Source organism: Falco punctatus, assembly GCF_963210335.1.
Source record: "Falco punctatus genome assembly, chromosome: 1".
NCBI classification, from domain to species: domain Eukaryota; kingdom Metazoa; phylum Chordata; class Aves; order Falconiformes; family Falconidae; genus Falco; species Falco punctatus.
The window spans coordinates 122594680-122607944 of NC_137580.1; the positions used below are offsets into that span (position 1 = coordinate 122594680).

Consider the following 13265-nt stretch of genomic DNA (forward strand, 5'->3'; position numbering starts at 1 on the left):
CGAGCGCATCGCGCCCAGCGGTGAACAAAGCGGCCGGGCCCTGCATGTGCCACCCAGCAGCACAGCCGCCATTGTCCCGGCCGGCTGCAAAATCCCGATTCCACGCTCAAGGGCTGCAGAAAAGCGCCTGGCTCCCGCCAACCTGCAAAAGAGCAGCTCCCTATGCTGTTCACTGAAAATATGGAAAGGTGAATGCGTATAGAAACCTAATTATCGGCAGCACAGCCTGGCTGTTAGCATGATCATCACAGCCCTGGTGCTTTCTGGTGCACAGACGGGAGAGGTGGTGGTGTAAAAAGTAACTAAGGGTAATTTGCTGATCAAATGGGGTTTTAACAAAAGGAACGTTCTTGCTGCAACAGATTTGAGAATGTTCTGTCTGGTGAGAAAAGACTTAACCATGAGGTTGCACGATGTACTTTCTCAAGGCAAATGTTAAACCATAATCTCATGTTACTATGGCAACTTTTGTCTTTGTTTAGACCTTAGTGTAAAAATAGATTAGTTTTTTAATATACAGCTTCTTGCTACGGGACTGAAAGCATAACTGTTTGCGTAAACTGGCCTTGAAGCTGAGGATAAAAGGGCTGTGTTACTTGTCGGAATTTACGAGCCTGGATGGAGCTGCGCCTCCCCGGCCGGCCAGCGCTGTTTTTGCTTTCCTGCGTTAATAAACACCTAGTGAATTTATTTCGGACTCTAGTTATTTCAGTTCAACTCTAACAGTGGTGCAGGCGGGGTTGAACGCTGGGCCGTGCACCGGCCGCCCCGCGGACCGGGCTTGTGCTGGCGCCGCGTGCGGCTGCTCCTCAGCCCGAGCGCGGGAGCCTGCGCGGGGCTTCCCGGCCCGGGGGTGCCGGGGGTGCCGGCCCGGGGGTGCCGCCCGGGGGTGCCGGGGGGCGGCCCGGGGGCGGAGGCCGGCCCAGCCCGGCCGCCCCCTCCCTCCGCCCGCGCTTATATGCCGGCCCGCGGCGGCCGCCCCTCAGCGGCGGGGTGGCCGGGGCATGGCCGCGGCGCGGGGCCCGCGCTGCCTCCTGGCCCTGCTGCGGCTGCTGCTGCTGGCGGGCGCCGACCGCTGCAGCTGGCGGGGCAGGTAGGCGGGGGCCGCCGGCGGGTACGGCCGGGCGGTTGGGGGGCGGCGGTGGCTCGGCCGGGGGGCGGGCGGCCCTGCCCTCGCCGCGCTGGTGCCTTGGCGGGCCCGGGCTGGGTCCCTCGGGCGCGGTGGGCGCTGAGGGCGGTGGGGTCGGGGCCGTGCCGGTTAGGAACGCTGTCTCTGTGAATTCTGACGGGAAACGTCAATAATAATTTTAGAAATTGCGGTTTATTAGACCCAACTTTCCAGGCGTTACAGCAGCGCTCGCCGTGCAGCTGCCCCAGCCCGCCGGCGGCGGGACCGGCCCGGGGTGCCTGAGGCGGGGAGGGGGCCGGGGCTGCTTGTCCCGAGCCGAGCGGGGCCCTGCCCGCCCCAGGCAGCGCCGCTGCGGCCGGGGGAGCCTGTGCGAGGGCTGCTGGGGCCGAGTGGGAGCTGGGGGCCGTGTCTCGGGGTCCTCAGTGATGGATGGGTACGGGGCTGGCGCACAGGTCTGATGGGGGGGTTAGTCTGGAGAGGAGGGGGCTCAGGGGGGACAGTACCGCTCCCCACAGCTGCCTGACACGGGCTGTAGGTGGGGGGGGGGGTCGGTCCCTTCTCCCGAGTAACAAGCGACAGGACAAGGGGGAACGGGCTCAGGCTGCAGCGGGAGGTTCAGGTTGGATGTTGGAAACGTTCCTTCCCTGGAAGGGTGGCCCAGCGGTGGGGCAGGCTGCCCAGGGAGGCGGTGGGGTCACCACCCCTGGAGGTGTTAAAAAAGCACGTAGGTGCTTGGAAAGTGGTTTAGTGGTGGTGTTACCGAAATCTCGGAATGAAGAATTTACCGACGCCAATGTGATGCAGATAAGCAGACACTTCTTTATTGATGGCCGGGTGTGAGAGTGAGTCTTCTCACGATCAATGCACACCAAACTTCAATATCATACACCTCATATAGAACTTATTCATACATATTCATTAAATATTCATGCATAATCATAATATTTCCTGAAAATCATTAACATATCCTCCTCCCAAATCCAATTCTGCACAGTAAAGGTTAGAAAAGTCTAGAAATGGGTCTGGGTACGATTTGGGTAGGTGGTATATGAGTCGGTGGTCGCGATCTCCCCCTGCCAGAATTACTTTTTACTAAAGTTCACGGTTTCTTGGCAGGTAACGACAAGTTGTTCCAGTCGACTCTCCCCAGTTCCCATTAATTCTATATTCTGACATTTCAATACACTTTCTACATACAGAAGACTAGTCAAATACAAAGAAATCTCTCCCCAGTCTACCTGTAAATACTGTATCCAATTATCTTCAATCATCTTGAATATTAAGTCTATTATCTAAGTTCTAATCATTCCTACTAGGTGATTCTGGCCTATTCTTTTGGCCTTGCTACAGGGCTGTGCAGAGGATTTCATAGCAGCTTTTGCTGTGCAACTACAAGTTTCATTAAAATATATTTCTTATTCCAAATGATTTTATAAAATCAAATAAAAATTCTAACTTATTAGCAGATCTGTAACAGTGGGTTTGGCAGTGCTGGATTAACAGTTAGACTTGATGATCCTGAAGGTCTTTTCCAGCCTGAGTGGTTCTGTGATTCCATTGCCTTGGCAGCGGTCTGAGCTGGGAGCCCCGATCCCGCGCGGTGGAGCAGGTCCATCTGCGCTGCACCGAGGGCTCCCTGGAGTGGATGTACCCAGCACGAGCCCTGCGTGTCCTCCTGGAGCCCAACCTCGCCAGCGCCCGGCACACCACTGTCTGCATCAAGCCCGCCAGCGACTTTCAGGGGGCCAGCATCTACGTGGAACATGCTGGGCAGCTGCATCTGGTGGTAAGCGAGGCAGAAGGAGCTCGACCTCACCACGTGTCTTGCTTCAGTGCCCACGCACCGCAACGAGTGGCCCTCTTCCTGCAGGCCAGCCCGCAGAGGGACATCAGCCGCCGGACAGCCAGCTTCCAGTATGAGCTGCTGAGCAACCAGAGCACTACTGGCTCCGACTTCAAAAAGATGGCACTGGTCGAAGGTAAGAGCAGGGCCAGACCTCAGGGCTCCCCCACTGGGGCAGATCCACGGTGGCATTGGTTATCCACTGACCTTGCCTGTGTGGCCCTAGTGACAGCCCTGAGGGGTTTGTCATTGCAAGGGAGGTCCTTCTCCTGCTCGCTGACTGCTTGGTGCAGTATATATTCAGATTTCTACCGTGGGGGGCATCATGTAGGCACAGGAGGGAGCACTGCAATGTAAGAAGAAGCTCTGCTTTTCCATTAGCAGCCAGCTTGGTCCTGGATATATGCACTGTGAACAGGGGTGTCCCCAGCCCCTGGCGGTACCATCACTGAGGACAACTGAGTGCCTTAGGAGGTTTATTAGGTTTTAGGAGCCTAAATCCTATGTTCAGAAGGGATTTAAATTAATCAGGTCCCAAGGTCTCAAGACAGTTGCTGAAAATTAGAATGAGAGTTTGAAAATGGGATTAGCTGGCTAAATTGCTTGAAACTTCATTTACCGTTCTTTCCTATTCTCACACCAACGCAATCCTGCACCTAATAATGCTTATATACTCCCCCTGCTTTATGTATCCAAGGAGCACTGAGGTTGAAGGGGCTCTTTTTCATCCTGGTTATTAAAAATCAAGACCCACCTACTGCTGCCGTTATATCCCTGCTGCTGAAATAAAGAATACCCTGGCTAAACCTGCTGTTAAAAAAGGGGAGTATTCAAGCCGTGTTGCAATGACAAGAAGCTGCCCTTAAAACGGAGGGTTTAAACAAAAAGAGCAACTGTAGTGCGTTTGGGTTGTCATCTCTCCTCCCCTCTTTGTTAACCTGCCCAAGGTGCTGCTTTGCTGTTTGCTGGAGCTTCATGGCATTAACTCAGGGAACATGCTTATTTTAGGAAGTGCTCAATAGCATCACTGGCCTGATGGCCCAGTACTCAAGGCAGGAGCTTTTGGTAACAAACGTGGTATATACCAAGTGTGTGGATAACAAATGACATTTATGGGGGAACAGAGCCTGATTGATTCAATGAACCCTACAACCTGGTGTTAGACTCATGAAAGCTTCAGGTGTGGCGTGCAGTGTTTTCTTTTATCGCTAATATATTGAATGACTTAAGCTGCTACCTCACACTTGAAAGAAAATTCAGCCACGTCCACGCTGGATTGCTGGTATTTCAGTAGACGATACTGGAGCGTTCCCTGGCTGTGGGGCTGTAGTTGTTGACTGAAGTTGTTGTAGCTCCCAGCACACACATAGATGCTTCTCTTTATTCTTATCTTTTGTAACCTAGAAGTAATATAGGAGGTTCTTCCCCTCTTTCTGCCAAAACAGAACCAAATTTGAAAAGGTTGAAAAAAGATGGAGGATAAGCGTGTGCCAGGTGCTGTGTTTTCTGCTATAGTTTTTGCATGCTTCGTCAGCTGGTAGAGGTATGGTGTGCTGCCAGGCCCTGTTGTCGCTCAGTGACTCTTACAAATCATCTGTGCTTGTTTCTTTGCTTCGGTTGTATTTGCATAACAAGAATTCTGGTTTGCACCTGATCATGATGTTCTCTAGGCTAGTAGTTCTACCCCATTTCCCCTCATAATTCACCAGTCCTTCAGCAATGAGACACACTATAGTATTAAAATAACTGTTCTGGTTTTTTCTAGCTATGTGCCGGCCTTGTGACAACGTGGAACTGCTTATGGCCATTTGCAGCAGTGATTTTGGTAAGCTGACTAAAGAGAAGTCATTTTGCCTTTAATTATGTATTGATTATTTGGATTTATTTGCTTCTTTTCTTAAAATAACAGCATGACTCTGCTCTTTGATCTGAGAAAGAAGTTATCTGTGTGGAAAATAATTCAGACTGGGGAGGGGGGAATGAAACCTAGAAGGAAGAAGCTTTCTTTCAAGGCACTTGTTTCCTGCAGGCAGAAGGGTTATGGTCTAAAACCGAACTGGAAGTAATTCTCACCAGTGTGCTGCTGGCTCTCACACAGAACAAGTCACACACCTGTGGACACGCGTACACACAGGTTATACATGCTTGGTGTGTTCCTTTTTATTTCCTTCATCCTTGTTTTTTTTGTTTTGGTGAGTTTTTTCCCCAGTGATTAATATGTTCTCTCTCTTCCCTCACAATCTGCGTACTTCCCAGTTCTATCTGTACAGAGGTAGTAAGTTGTTTGTGACCTAGCTAAGGATTTCAGGTGATTCAAACTTCTTCCAGTGATTACTGGTTAGGTTTCATGCCTTATGAGAAAACAGAGTTGAATATTCCCTAAGGGAAGAAATTATAAGAAATTCGATGGTACATTAAAAGCTTTTTCCATTTTCTCTACTTAATAATGCAAGGTATTTTTTTCCTTTTTCTCTCGATCGTGATTCATTCACTTTATTCCCATAGTTTTGCACATGGAGATTTGTACCTCTTTGATTAGCTAAAGTGGTAGAGCTGCCACGTGGCCACAATTATATTGCCGTAAATATGCCTACATAAAGAAATAAAATTATGAGCTATATTTAACCCTATTCAGTGTTTAAAAAAATCCACCAAATTACTGCTTTCCTACTAGAGGTTGCAATACTTCAAGGCTACTGATAAAATCAAACACCAAGATCGTTGTGCTGATAGAAAAACAGTGTGTGGAGCATGCTTCCCTTAGAGTGCTCCTTAGCGGGTAGTTTTCCTTCTTCTTCTAAATTAATTGGTGCAGTCCAGCTCGTTGTTTCTACTTCGTGAAGTTATCAGTTCCCAGGCACTCTCCCCTCGCACTGCCTGAAAGCCCAGAGATGACAGATGTGGAGGCCCAGGCACACAATGGGGGCACTTACACTTACAGCAGCAACAGACCAGAAGAAATGGCCCTTTGAACTGACTCTATTTATGGCCTGACTTCCCTGCCCTAAGCTCACAAATTGCCATCATCAACGTTTTTGATTAGAGAAAATAGCTGCTAATGAAAGTGTAAATGGCACTGGGAGTGAATAGGGGCTTTATTTATTTATTCTGAAGGTGGAGGTCTTCAGTCACTAGGCCCTGAGCAGTGCTGGAGCAACTGGGAGCACCAGGAGCAAGTGCATTATAGCTTGTCAATAGACTTGACTGCATCTGATTAAAAATGATCACACGGAGAGGCAGACAGAGAGCAGAGACATCTGTTACGCAGAGTTCTGGGTTCCACTGGAAGTGCCATTAAATGAGGAAGTTCTTGGGAACTTCAGAAATAAGCCTTTTCTGCCTCTTGACTTGTGGAGTTCTCTGTACCTGCATGAAAGAGCTTTGTGGCAGAAGCGTGGTGGTGTTCCCCTTGCATTCATAACCTCTCGTTTGCTCAAGAGCTGTTGGCTCAAATGGTGGCATGTTTCAAGCCTTCTCTGGATATGGGATTGAAATTAGTTTAGTTAGTAGAAGAATAATTCATTGCTTTGAAAAATGGGGGCGGTGAGAATAAGAGAGATGGCTTCAGGACAGCAAACACCTGTCAGATGAGACGTTTCATTCTCCATACAGTTGATGCAAAGGGTGCTTTCCATCAAAAAGTCTCTGGCTTGTTATGCTTTCATTCCCAGAAGACAGCTAGGATCATTGTGGGAGAAGGGAGTATGTGTATGCTATGTGTTTTTTTTTTAAATAAGGCTTCAAATAAAGTCACTTTAAGAGTTCTGCTTGTTGTTTATCATCTCCCTAAAGTGTCTTTTGGTGGATGGATGACATTTTCTTTTGAGGGGAAAAAAAATGCCAAACCTTTAAATGAAAAAATGTTTAACAAGCTCTTGTTTTTTCCAACCAAGCCATATTCTGATTCCTCTTGGATCAACCTCTGTTACTGCTGTCAAAGGAGAAGCTTCAGAGCCCCCTGGAGACAGGGAGGAGGTTGTCTGTGACAGTCATTGTCATGGAATATAGACTGAAAAAACCAAATTCCTGGGCTGACCTCATTTCATGTGCTTTTTTATCCTTTACTGCTACTTGGAAGTATCAAGCAAGTTATATGCTTTTTCCTCAGATGCAGCTGATTTGAGTAGTCATAAAGCATGCTTCCAGGCACATAGCACTGTGTGCGTAGGGATCCTCCGTGTAAAGGATGCAGTGTGTGCTCAGAAATGTGCCCACCTGTGGGTGGTAGGTGTCCAGACTGCACAACAAATCTGCTTCTCCAGTTATTTCATTCAGTGAGCTCCTAGTACCTGAACTGCTTACCTGCTGCTCCATAACCAACTCCTGTCTTCTTCACATCTAGTGGTGAAAGGATCTATCCGAAATGTTTCCCACGATTCAGAGAACCACACGTCACAGGTTGATATCAGCGTCCAGAAAGTCTACAGACAGAAAAACAGAATTTTCCAGCAGGATGAAGCAAGTGGTGAATGGCGAGGCCCCATCCAAACCCTGCTGCAGTGCAAGGTGAAGAAGGGAGGTGGAGATTTCCTTTTCACTGGAAATGAACATTTTGGTGAAGCTTGGCTGGGCTGTGCTCCTCGGTTTAAAGACTTCATGTTCATTTACCAGGCTGCCAGAGAAAGAGGAGCCAACCCATGTGAGTTTCAGCTCAACTGACAGGAGTGACACTGGAGTTGAGAGTGGAAAACTTTCAGCCCAGCTTTTGGATGCTGAGTCTTGAAGTAGAGTTAAAACCAAGGGCTAAAGCTAACAATTTCACCAAAACTGGGACCTGGAGACTTTCCTGAAGATAATGGCTCTGTGAGCCATGTAAACTCTGACTTTTAATCCACATTTGCATTGGTTGCATTATTTTCTCCTTTGCATCTTCTTTGCCTCACAAAATAACTCTGAATTTTGAAAAAGTCTTTTTTTTGTGGTTAGAAAGCAGCTTGGGCTCAGTGTTACAGAATTCTTTCCAACATCATCTGCTCTGTGTACATACTGTGTGCTTTTTCTCTAGACTTTTTTTCTCTCCTCCCCCATCTCTACTTGATTTCCCTTCTGAATAGCTCCTTTTTTTGTTTGTTTGTTTGTTTGTTTGTTTGTTAGATGACTGCTAACTATAGTCTTGGCCATAGTTACTAACCCTTCAGACAATTGGCGGGTTTGCCAGTTTTTTTGCCTTCTGTGTGTTAGCAGAGAGATTAACCCTCTGGGGCAAAATCACAGCTGGTGTAGTTCTGCAGCACTTTCTGGTTTCTGCACAGTTGACAGCATCTTATTTTTGCTCCTCACACAAACAGGCCAAGGAGGGACACAGCACTTTAGCTAATATGAACACTAACACTGTATCTCATCGCTACCACATGAGAAAAGGTGTTTGGGAAACACATTGAAATAGTCGGAGGTCTTGGTTGTAGCATTGGCTGTGTGAGAATGTAATGTTTGGTATTGATGGTACTGGGCCCACAACTACCTCTGGTTCCTGTTTAGGGAACAACAGGAGAGACCTAAGTGAACTGGCCGTTGTAAAGTTGGAGGATGGATGGGGTATCAGAGTACTTGGGTTTTGAGAGCTGGAGGTCAGCGCTACATTTCAGATTTTAAATGGAGCACTCTTCTTTGGTTGGTATTTGCACTGAAAATAAGAGATAAAATGTTTTCTTTTAGTGTAGGTGGGAGGTACTGCATTTCTTTGTTGTTTTATATATTTGTCTATGTCAAACTTCTGTGGGGTTTTGCCTTTTAAAGGGGCCTTAGCCATTTCCTATAGCGTTAATGTCATAATACTTGCTTTCATAGAGCATCATGCCTTTGAAGTAATGTGTTCTTTTTAAAGCATGTAACTAGTGTAGTTAATGAGCTGTTGAAAAACTAAAACAACCCAGTGTGAAGTGAAACAACATACTTAGAAATGCCTGTGATCTGGTGATTTAATCCGCAGCCTTGTGGATTCATCAGCCTTGCAATGAGCAACCTGAAATCCTTGCAGCTGGTGAGAATAATGAAAAGCTTATTAAAGACCGTGGATGTTGTATATGTTCATTCTATTTGACTGTAATCTCCCTATACCGCATAGATTTGAGATAACTGTCACAGTATCAGTAACTAGTAGAGGTACCTGATGTTTCCATGTGGTGGGGTAAAAAGCTTTTCTGTAGAAAATCCTTTTGTTTTCATTTGTTTCAGGTTTTAAACAAATATTCTGACTTTTCTGGGGAAAACGTGTAATGTATAGAGTGCCTACACTCAAAAAAATTTCTGCTGTGCTAACATCAGTAGTGCTACTGCTGTTTACGTTTGGTCCAAATTTCTCGCAACATCAAGACTGAGGGTGTTCAGATACAAACGTGAGTAACAGTGGGGCAAAGCAGCCAGTGTTTCCACTGGGATAAGATGAAAAATTTGAATCAGTGGAAGAGCAGTAAAGTGGTTAAGAGTAACATATGATCAGGCCATACACTCTTTAACTTCACTGACTCCATTAGTGTGACAGGGTGGACAGCCATTATCGCAGCAAGGAACTGTGGTTACATCAAGGCATTTTAATTTCATCTTTCGGTGTTTTAAGCTCTGTCAGCCTAAGTACTTAGTTTTGAGGGCAGCAAGCAATGTTTCTTGCTCTGGCATTCTACCTCCCATGGTTCCTAACTGAACTCTGGAGTCCTTTCTTTAGCCATAGTAGAATAAAAGCTAAAGGGGAATAATCTTCCTTGCACGGGCCGTGTTAGTCTATGTGTAATAGGAGCCAACAGTTGCATTTAGGTACTCATTTTAGCCTTCTCAGACAACAAGAGGTTGAACAGAGACAAAACATGTGAGGCAAGCAGTTTGTAATGCCCACTGCTTCATTGTGTGTGTCATTGGATGTATCCCAAGTTCACGCACACTGCTCTGTTTGGTGGCCCCCTTGCAAAAGAACAGGCAGAGACCAACTGTATTGAGGGCATGAAGCATTCAAACCAATGCAAATCAAAACTTAGAAAGATAGAAACGTGGACTGGGAGCAAGAGTGGTGAAGAACAGCAACAAGGAGTTCAAGCTGCAACTGACCATAATTTTTGCTTAATGGTTAGAGTAGGCATCTTCCATAAAGCAGCAGTCTGCCATGTAAGATTTGTTCTGTTGCTTGCTCTCTCCATAGATGATTAAAACCTTTCAAAAAAGTCCTAGATGTCCTAAAGGAGATATAATCTACTGTTCCAGAGATCTGTTACAGGAAGTCCCACATCCCAGGAGCTTGTCATTCTGTGTTCAGCAGCCATATAGAAGAGAAAGCATCTTTTATGACACCAAACAAACTCTTTGTTCAGTTGTTTCTCAAAAATTCTGTGGATTTTGCTCCTTTCAAGATGGATAAATAGGGCCAGGCAGCCTTACAAAAGCACAGCGATTCACGTATTCAGGGAATGGGTACCTAAACAAAGTAAGGATGCCAAAAGCATCTTCATGTTCATCTTCATGGGCTGTTTGTTTTCCCCCCCCACAGTCTTTGGGGATCAATTTCTTCAACTCTGCATACAGGCAGATGGGGCCAGAATGGTTTCACATACGGAGAGCTGAGGTGACGAAAAACAATTCTTGGAGGAATTTGGGTGCCAGCTCTCATTAGTGCCAACTTTAAGAATTGAGATAAACCTCGTATGGGGAAGGGGAGGACCTAAGTTACAGTCAAAACACATTTGTGAACACCTGCAAGCAACCAAGTGATCTTTCTTAACTGTGGTTGAATTTGACCCAATGAATTATCTTTACCCAGGAAAGCATGTAGAACATTTTTCCTTTCAGCACTGCAAGCTTAGGTCTTTCAGCCTCTTCCAGGAAGGAAGCAAAGCCTTTTCCGTGATCCTTCTGATGTGTAATATTTCATAAAGCAGCAGGGCTCTTTACACACTCAATCATTTGTTCTTTGCCGGGTTTGTGCCTGATGTGTAGATAGAGAATCAAAGGAGGGACAGGGTGTTTCCCCTGTTCGTTGAAAGACAAAAGAGCCGCAAGAATCTCTGCGAAGTCTTTGAATGACTGGACCAACACCGTGAAGTGAAGGTTTGTGAATAGACACCATGGGTTAAGTCTCCTTGACTGATTTGAATGAGGTTTCACCTGCTTACACCAGAGTGGATTTGGCCGTTTTTGAATGCAGCTGGCCTTCTCCTCGTGTCTACCTTGCCTCTTCTGTGCAGTTTCAAAGGCACTGAATTTTCAACATGCCATTCTGTAGGAAATGAATTACACGAATACAGGCTTATTCCCTTTGTTAGAGGTTTGACTCATTCACTCTCTTTCTCCAATTTATGACTGTTTTTAAGGTAAATGTTTCAATAGTTTTTGCTGCAATATAAGCTCAACTTTTGTGTCAAACAAAAGGATAAGAACTGTGTTTGCATAACAAAGTAGGGTAAGTCTTCTGTCACTGTATGAAATGGCAAAGTCGCGGCTTTCAGAGACCTTGACAGTTCTAGCGGGAAGGCACAGGAGCTGCGTGCCAAAGTCTTGAAATCAGGGGTTTATGCTGAGCTTTGCCACTGAATCAAGTACTTAATACCTTCTGCCATCAGTGAGAAAGCCCATGCTTTAATACCTCTTCTAGGAGCTCATTCTGCATTAAGATTTGTAATCTTAACTTCAGCGAGTGAGGAGGAATAATTTTTTTTTCTTTCTCTGTCCTTGACCAAGAATCCATCTTTTTCTCCCTTTTTAATGGTCTTGATCTCATTCTGTTGAAATCTAGCAAGGCTTCCAAAGTAATCACGGAGAGTCAATGAAGAATATTTGTAGTTTTTCTAAATGGTTTTCTTCATTTCAAAGTGGTGAGTTTTGGTTTCAGTATGCCACAGTGATAATTTAGAGATAATTAGAGATAATTCATGCTCCTGTAATATTTAACTTATTTATAATTTTGTCTTAGGATATAATCCTAGTAATGTTTGAAAAACTATTTCCCTGAAGGTAGAGCAGTGGCTGTCTCACTAGCTAAAGGAATACTCTCACTGTCATCTGTAGGCAAGTACCTGAAATGAATCGGGGGCTAACAGGGAATACAGGGGCTCCAGGGATGCCGTCAGCGTGCCACAAAGCAGCAGCCCTCTGTGCTGTGGGCTCGAGAAGTTACAGCAAAATTCCCATGTCCTTACCTATGACATTACCTATGCCAAGATTAAGGATAGCCGAACTGCTTGTCGATCAGTTTCACGCAAAATGAATGCTTGACTTGAATCCTAGGGGATTTACTTTTGCAGGAATGGTATTCCTGACTCCAAAAGAAAAATTGTTACACTTCATTGAAAAGTGCTGCTGATAATTTCATCTAAAGCTTTTGGGTTTGACTTCATATAAATGGACCTGTACACAAATTAACTTGTTGCCATCAAAAGTAGGATTTGCAGGATCAGGCTTCTAAGGCACAACATTCCTCTACAGACAGATCTGGAAACTCTCTCTAAATCTGGGGAAAAACCTAACCATAAAGCAAAAAAAAACCCCTTCCTTCCCCCACCAAGAACTACTTGATTTTTAAAATGGAACATAGGTGCTGTAAAAAAGGTGCTGTACAAATTCTTTTTTTACATTAAAAAACATTAATGACTTTAATACAAACACAGACAAAATACAAGTAACTCACTTCCTTAAAGTTCTGTTGAACTAATTTAGGATCTAGAATTGCTCACGATGGTATTTTCAGCTAAATTATCTGCCTCTTTTCAGTTACCTTTTATTATTTTAATGGTGGCTCCTCCCACCTCCCTTATTGCTTTGGCCAGACTCACATAATTGCCTATATTTTATGTAAATGGAATTGTTACACCGTAAAATGGTATAGAAATGTGTCTACCACACAAAGTCCAACAAATGGTGTGAATAAACCCATTATTTTCAATGTAAGAGCATCTGATAGCAGCCTGCGAAACAGGGGGCTGACAGATGTGAGCCCATGACAAGGCCTAGGAGAAAACTGAATGAGGAGCACTCTGACAGGCCACAATTAATTGACTTTTGAAATAACTCCTTTTTTTCCACAGTTCTACTTGACTGAGCAAGATTCACAAATTGCTGTCTTGAACTTTTTAATGGGACAGAATAGCTGCCAATGAAAGTCTAAATGACATGGGCTTTGAATAGGAGTCACACAATGACCACACCGTGACACGTTTTTAACTGACATATCGATGATTTGAGAAGTAGCAGCCACTCAGTTGGAAGGGAAGCGAAGGGAAGAGATGGAAAGGAGTCAGAAAACTGGCCAGAGAAACACACTTTGGTAAACATTAGCCAAATGCAATTTTGTTTTAGGAAGAGAAACAAGTATTA

The 13265-nt window shown here is 45.4% G+C and overlaps 1 protein-coding gene across 2 annotated transcripts; it reads left to right on the plus strand.

Annotated features, from left to right (window-relative positions):
• Positions 1 to 891: 891 nt before the first annotated feature.
• Positions 892 to 10436, plus strand: LOC308063477 (meteorin-like protein). Of its 2 annotated transcripts, none has more exons than XM_080386508.1 (4): positions 892 to 1093; positions 2699 to 3108; positions 4738 to 4797; positions 7315 to 10436. In XM_080386508.1, the coding sequence occupies exons 1-4, from the start codon at positions 1005 to 1007 to the stop codon at positions 7629 to 7631; spliced, it is 876 nt and encodes a 291-aa protein (XP_080242634.1). In that variant the 5' UTR covers positions 892 to 1004; the 3' UTR covers positions 7632 to 10436. The 2 variants fall into 2 exon arrangements, with proteins under 2 accessions (XP_080242634.1, XP_080242635.1); XM_080386509.1 differs by having other exon boundaries at positions 999 to 1093; positions 2654 to 3108.
• Positions 10437 to 13265: the final 2829 nt, after the last annotated feature.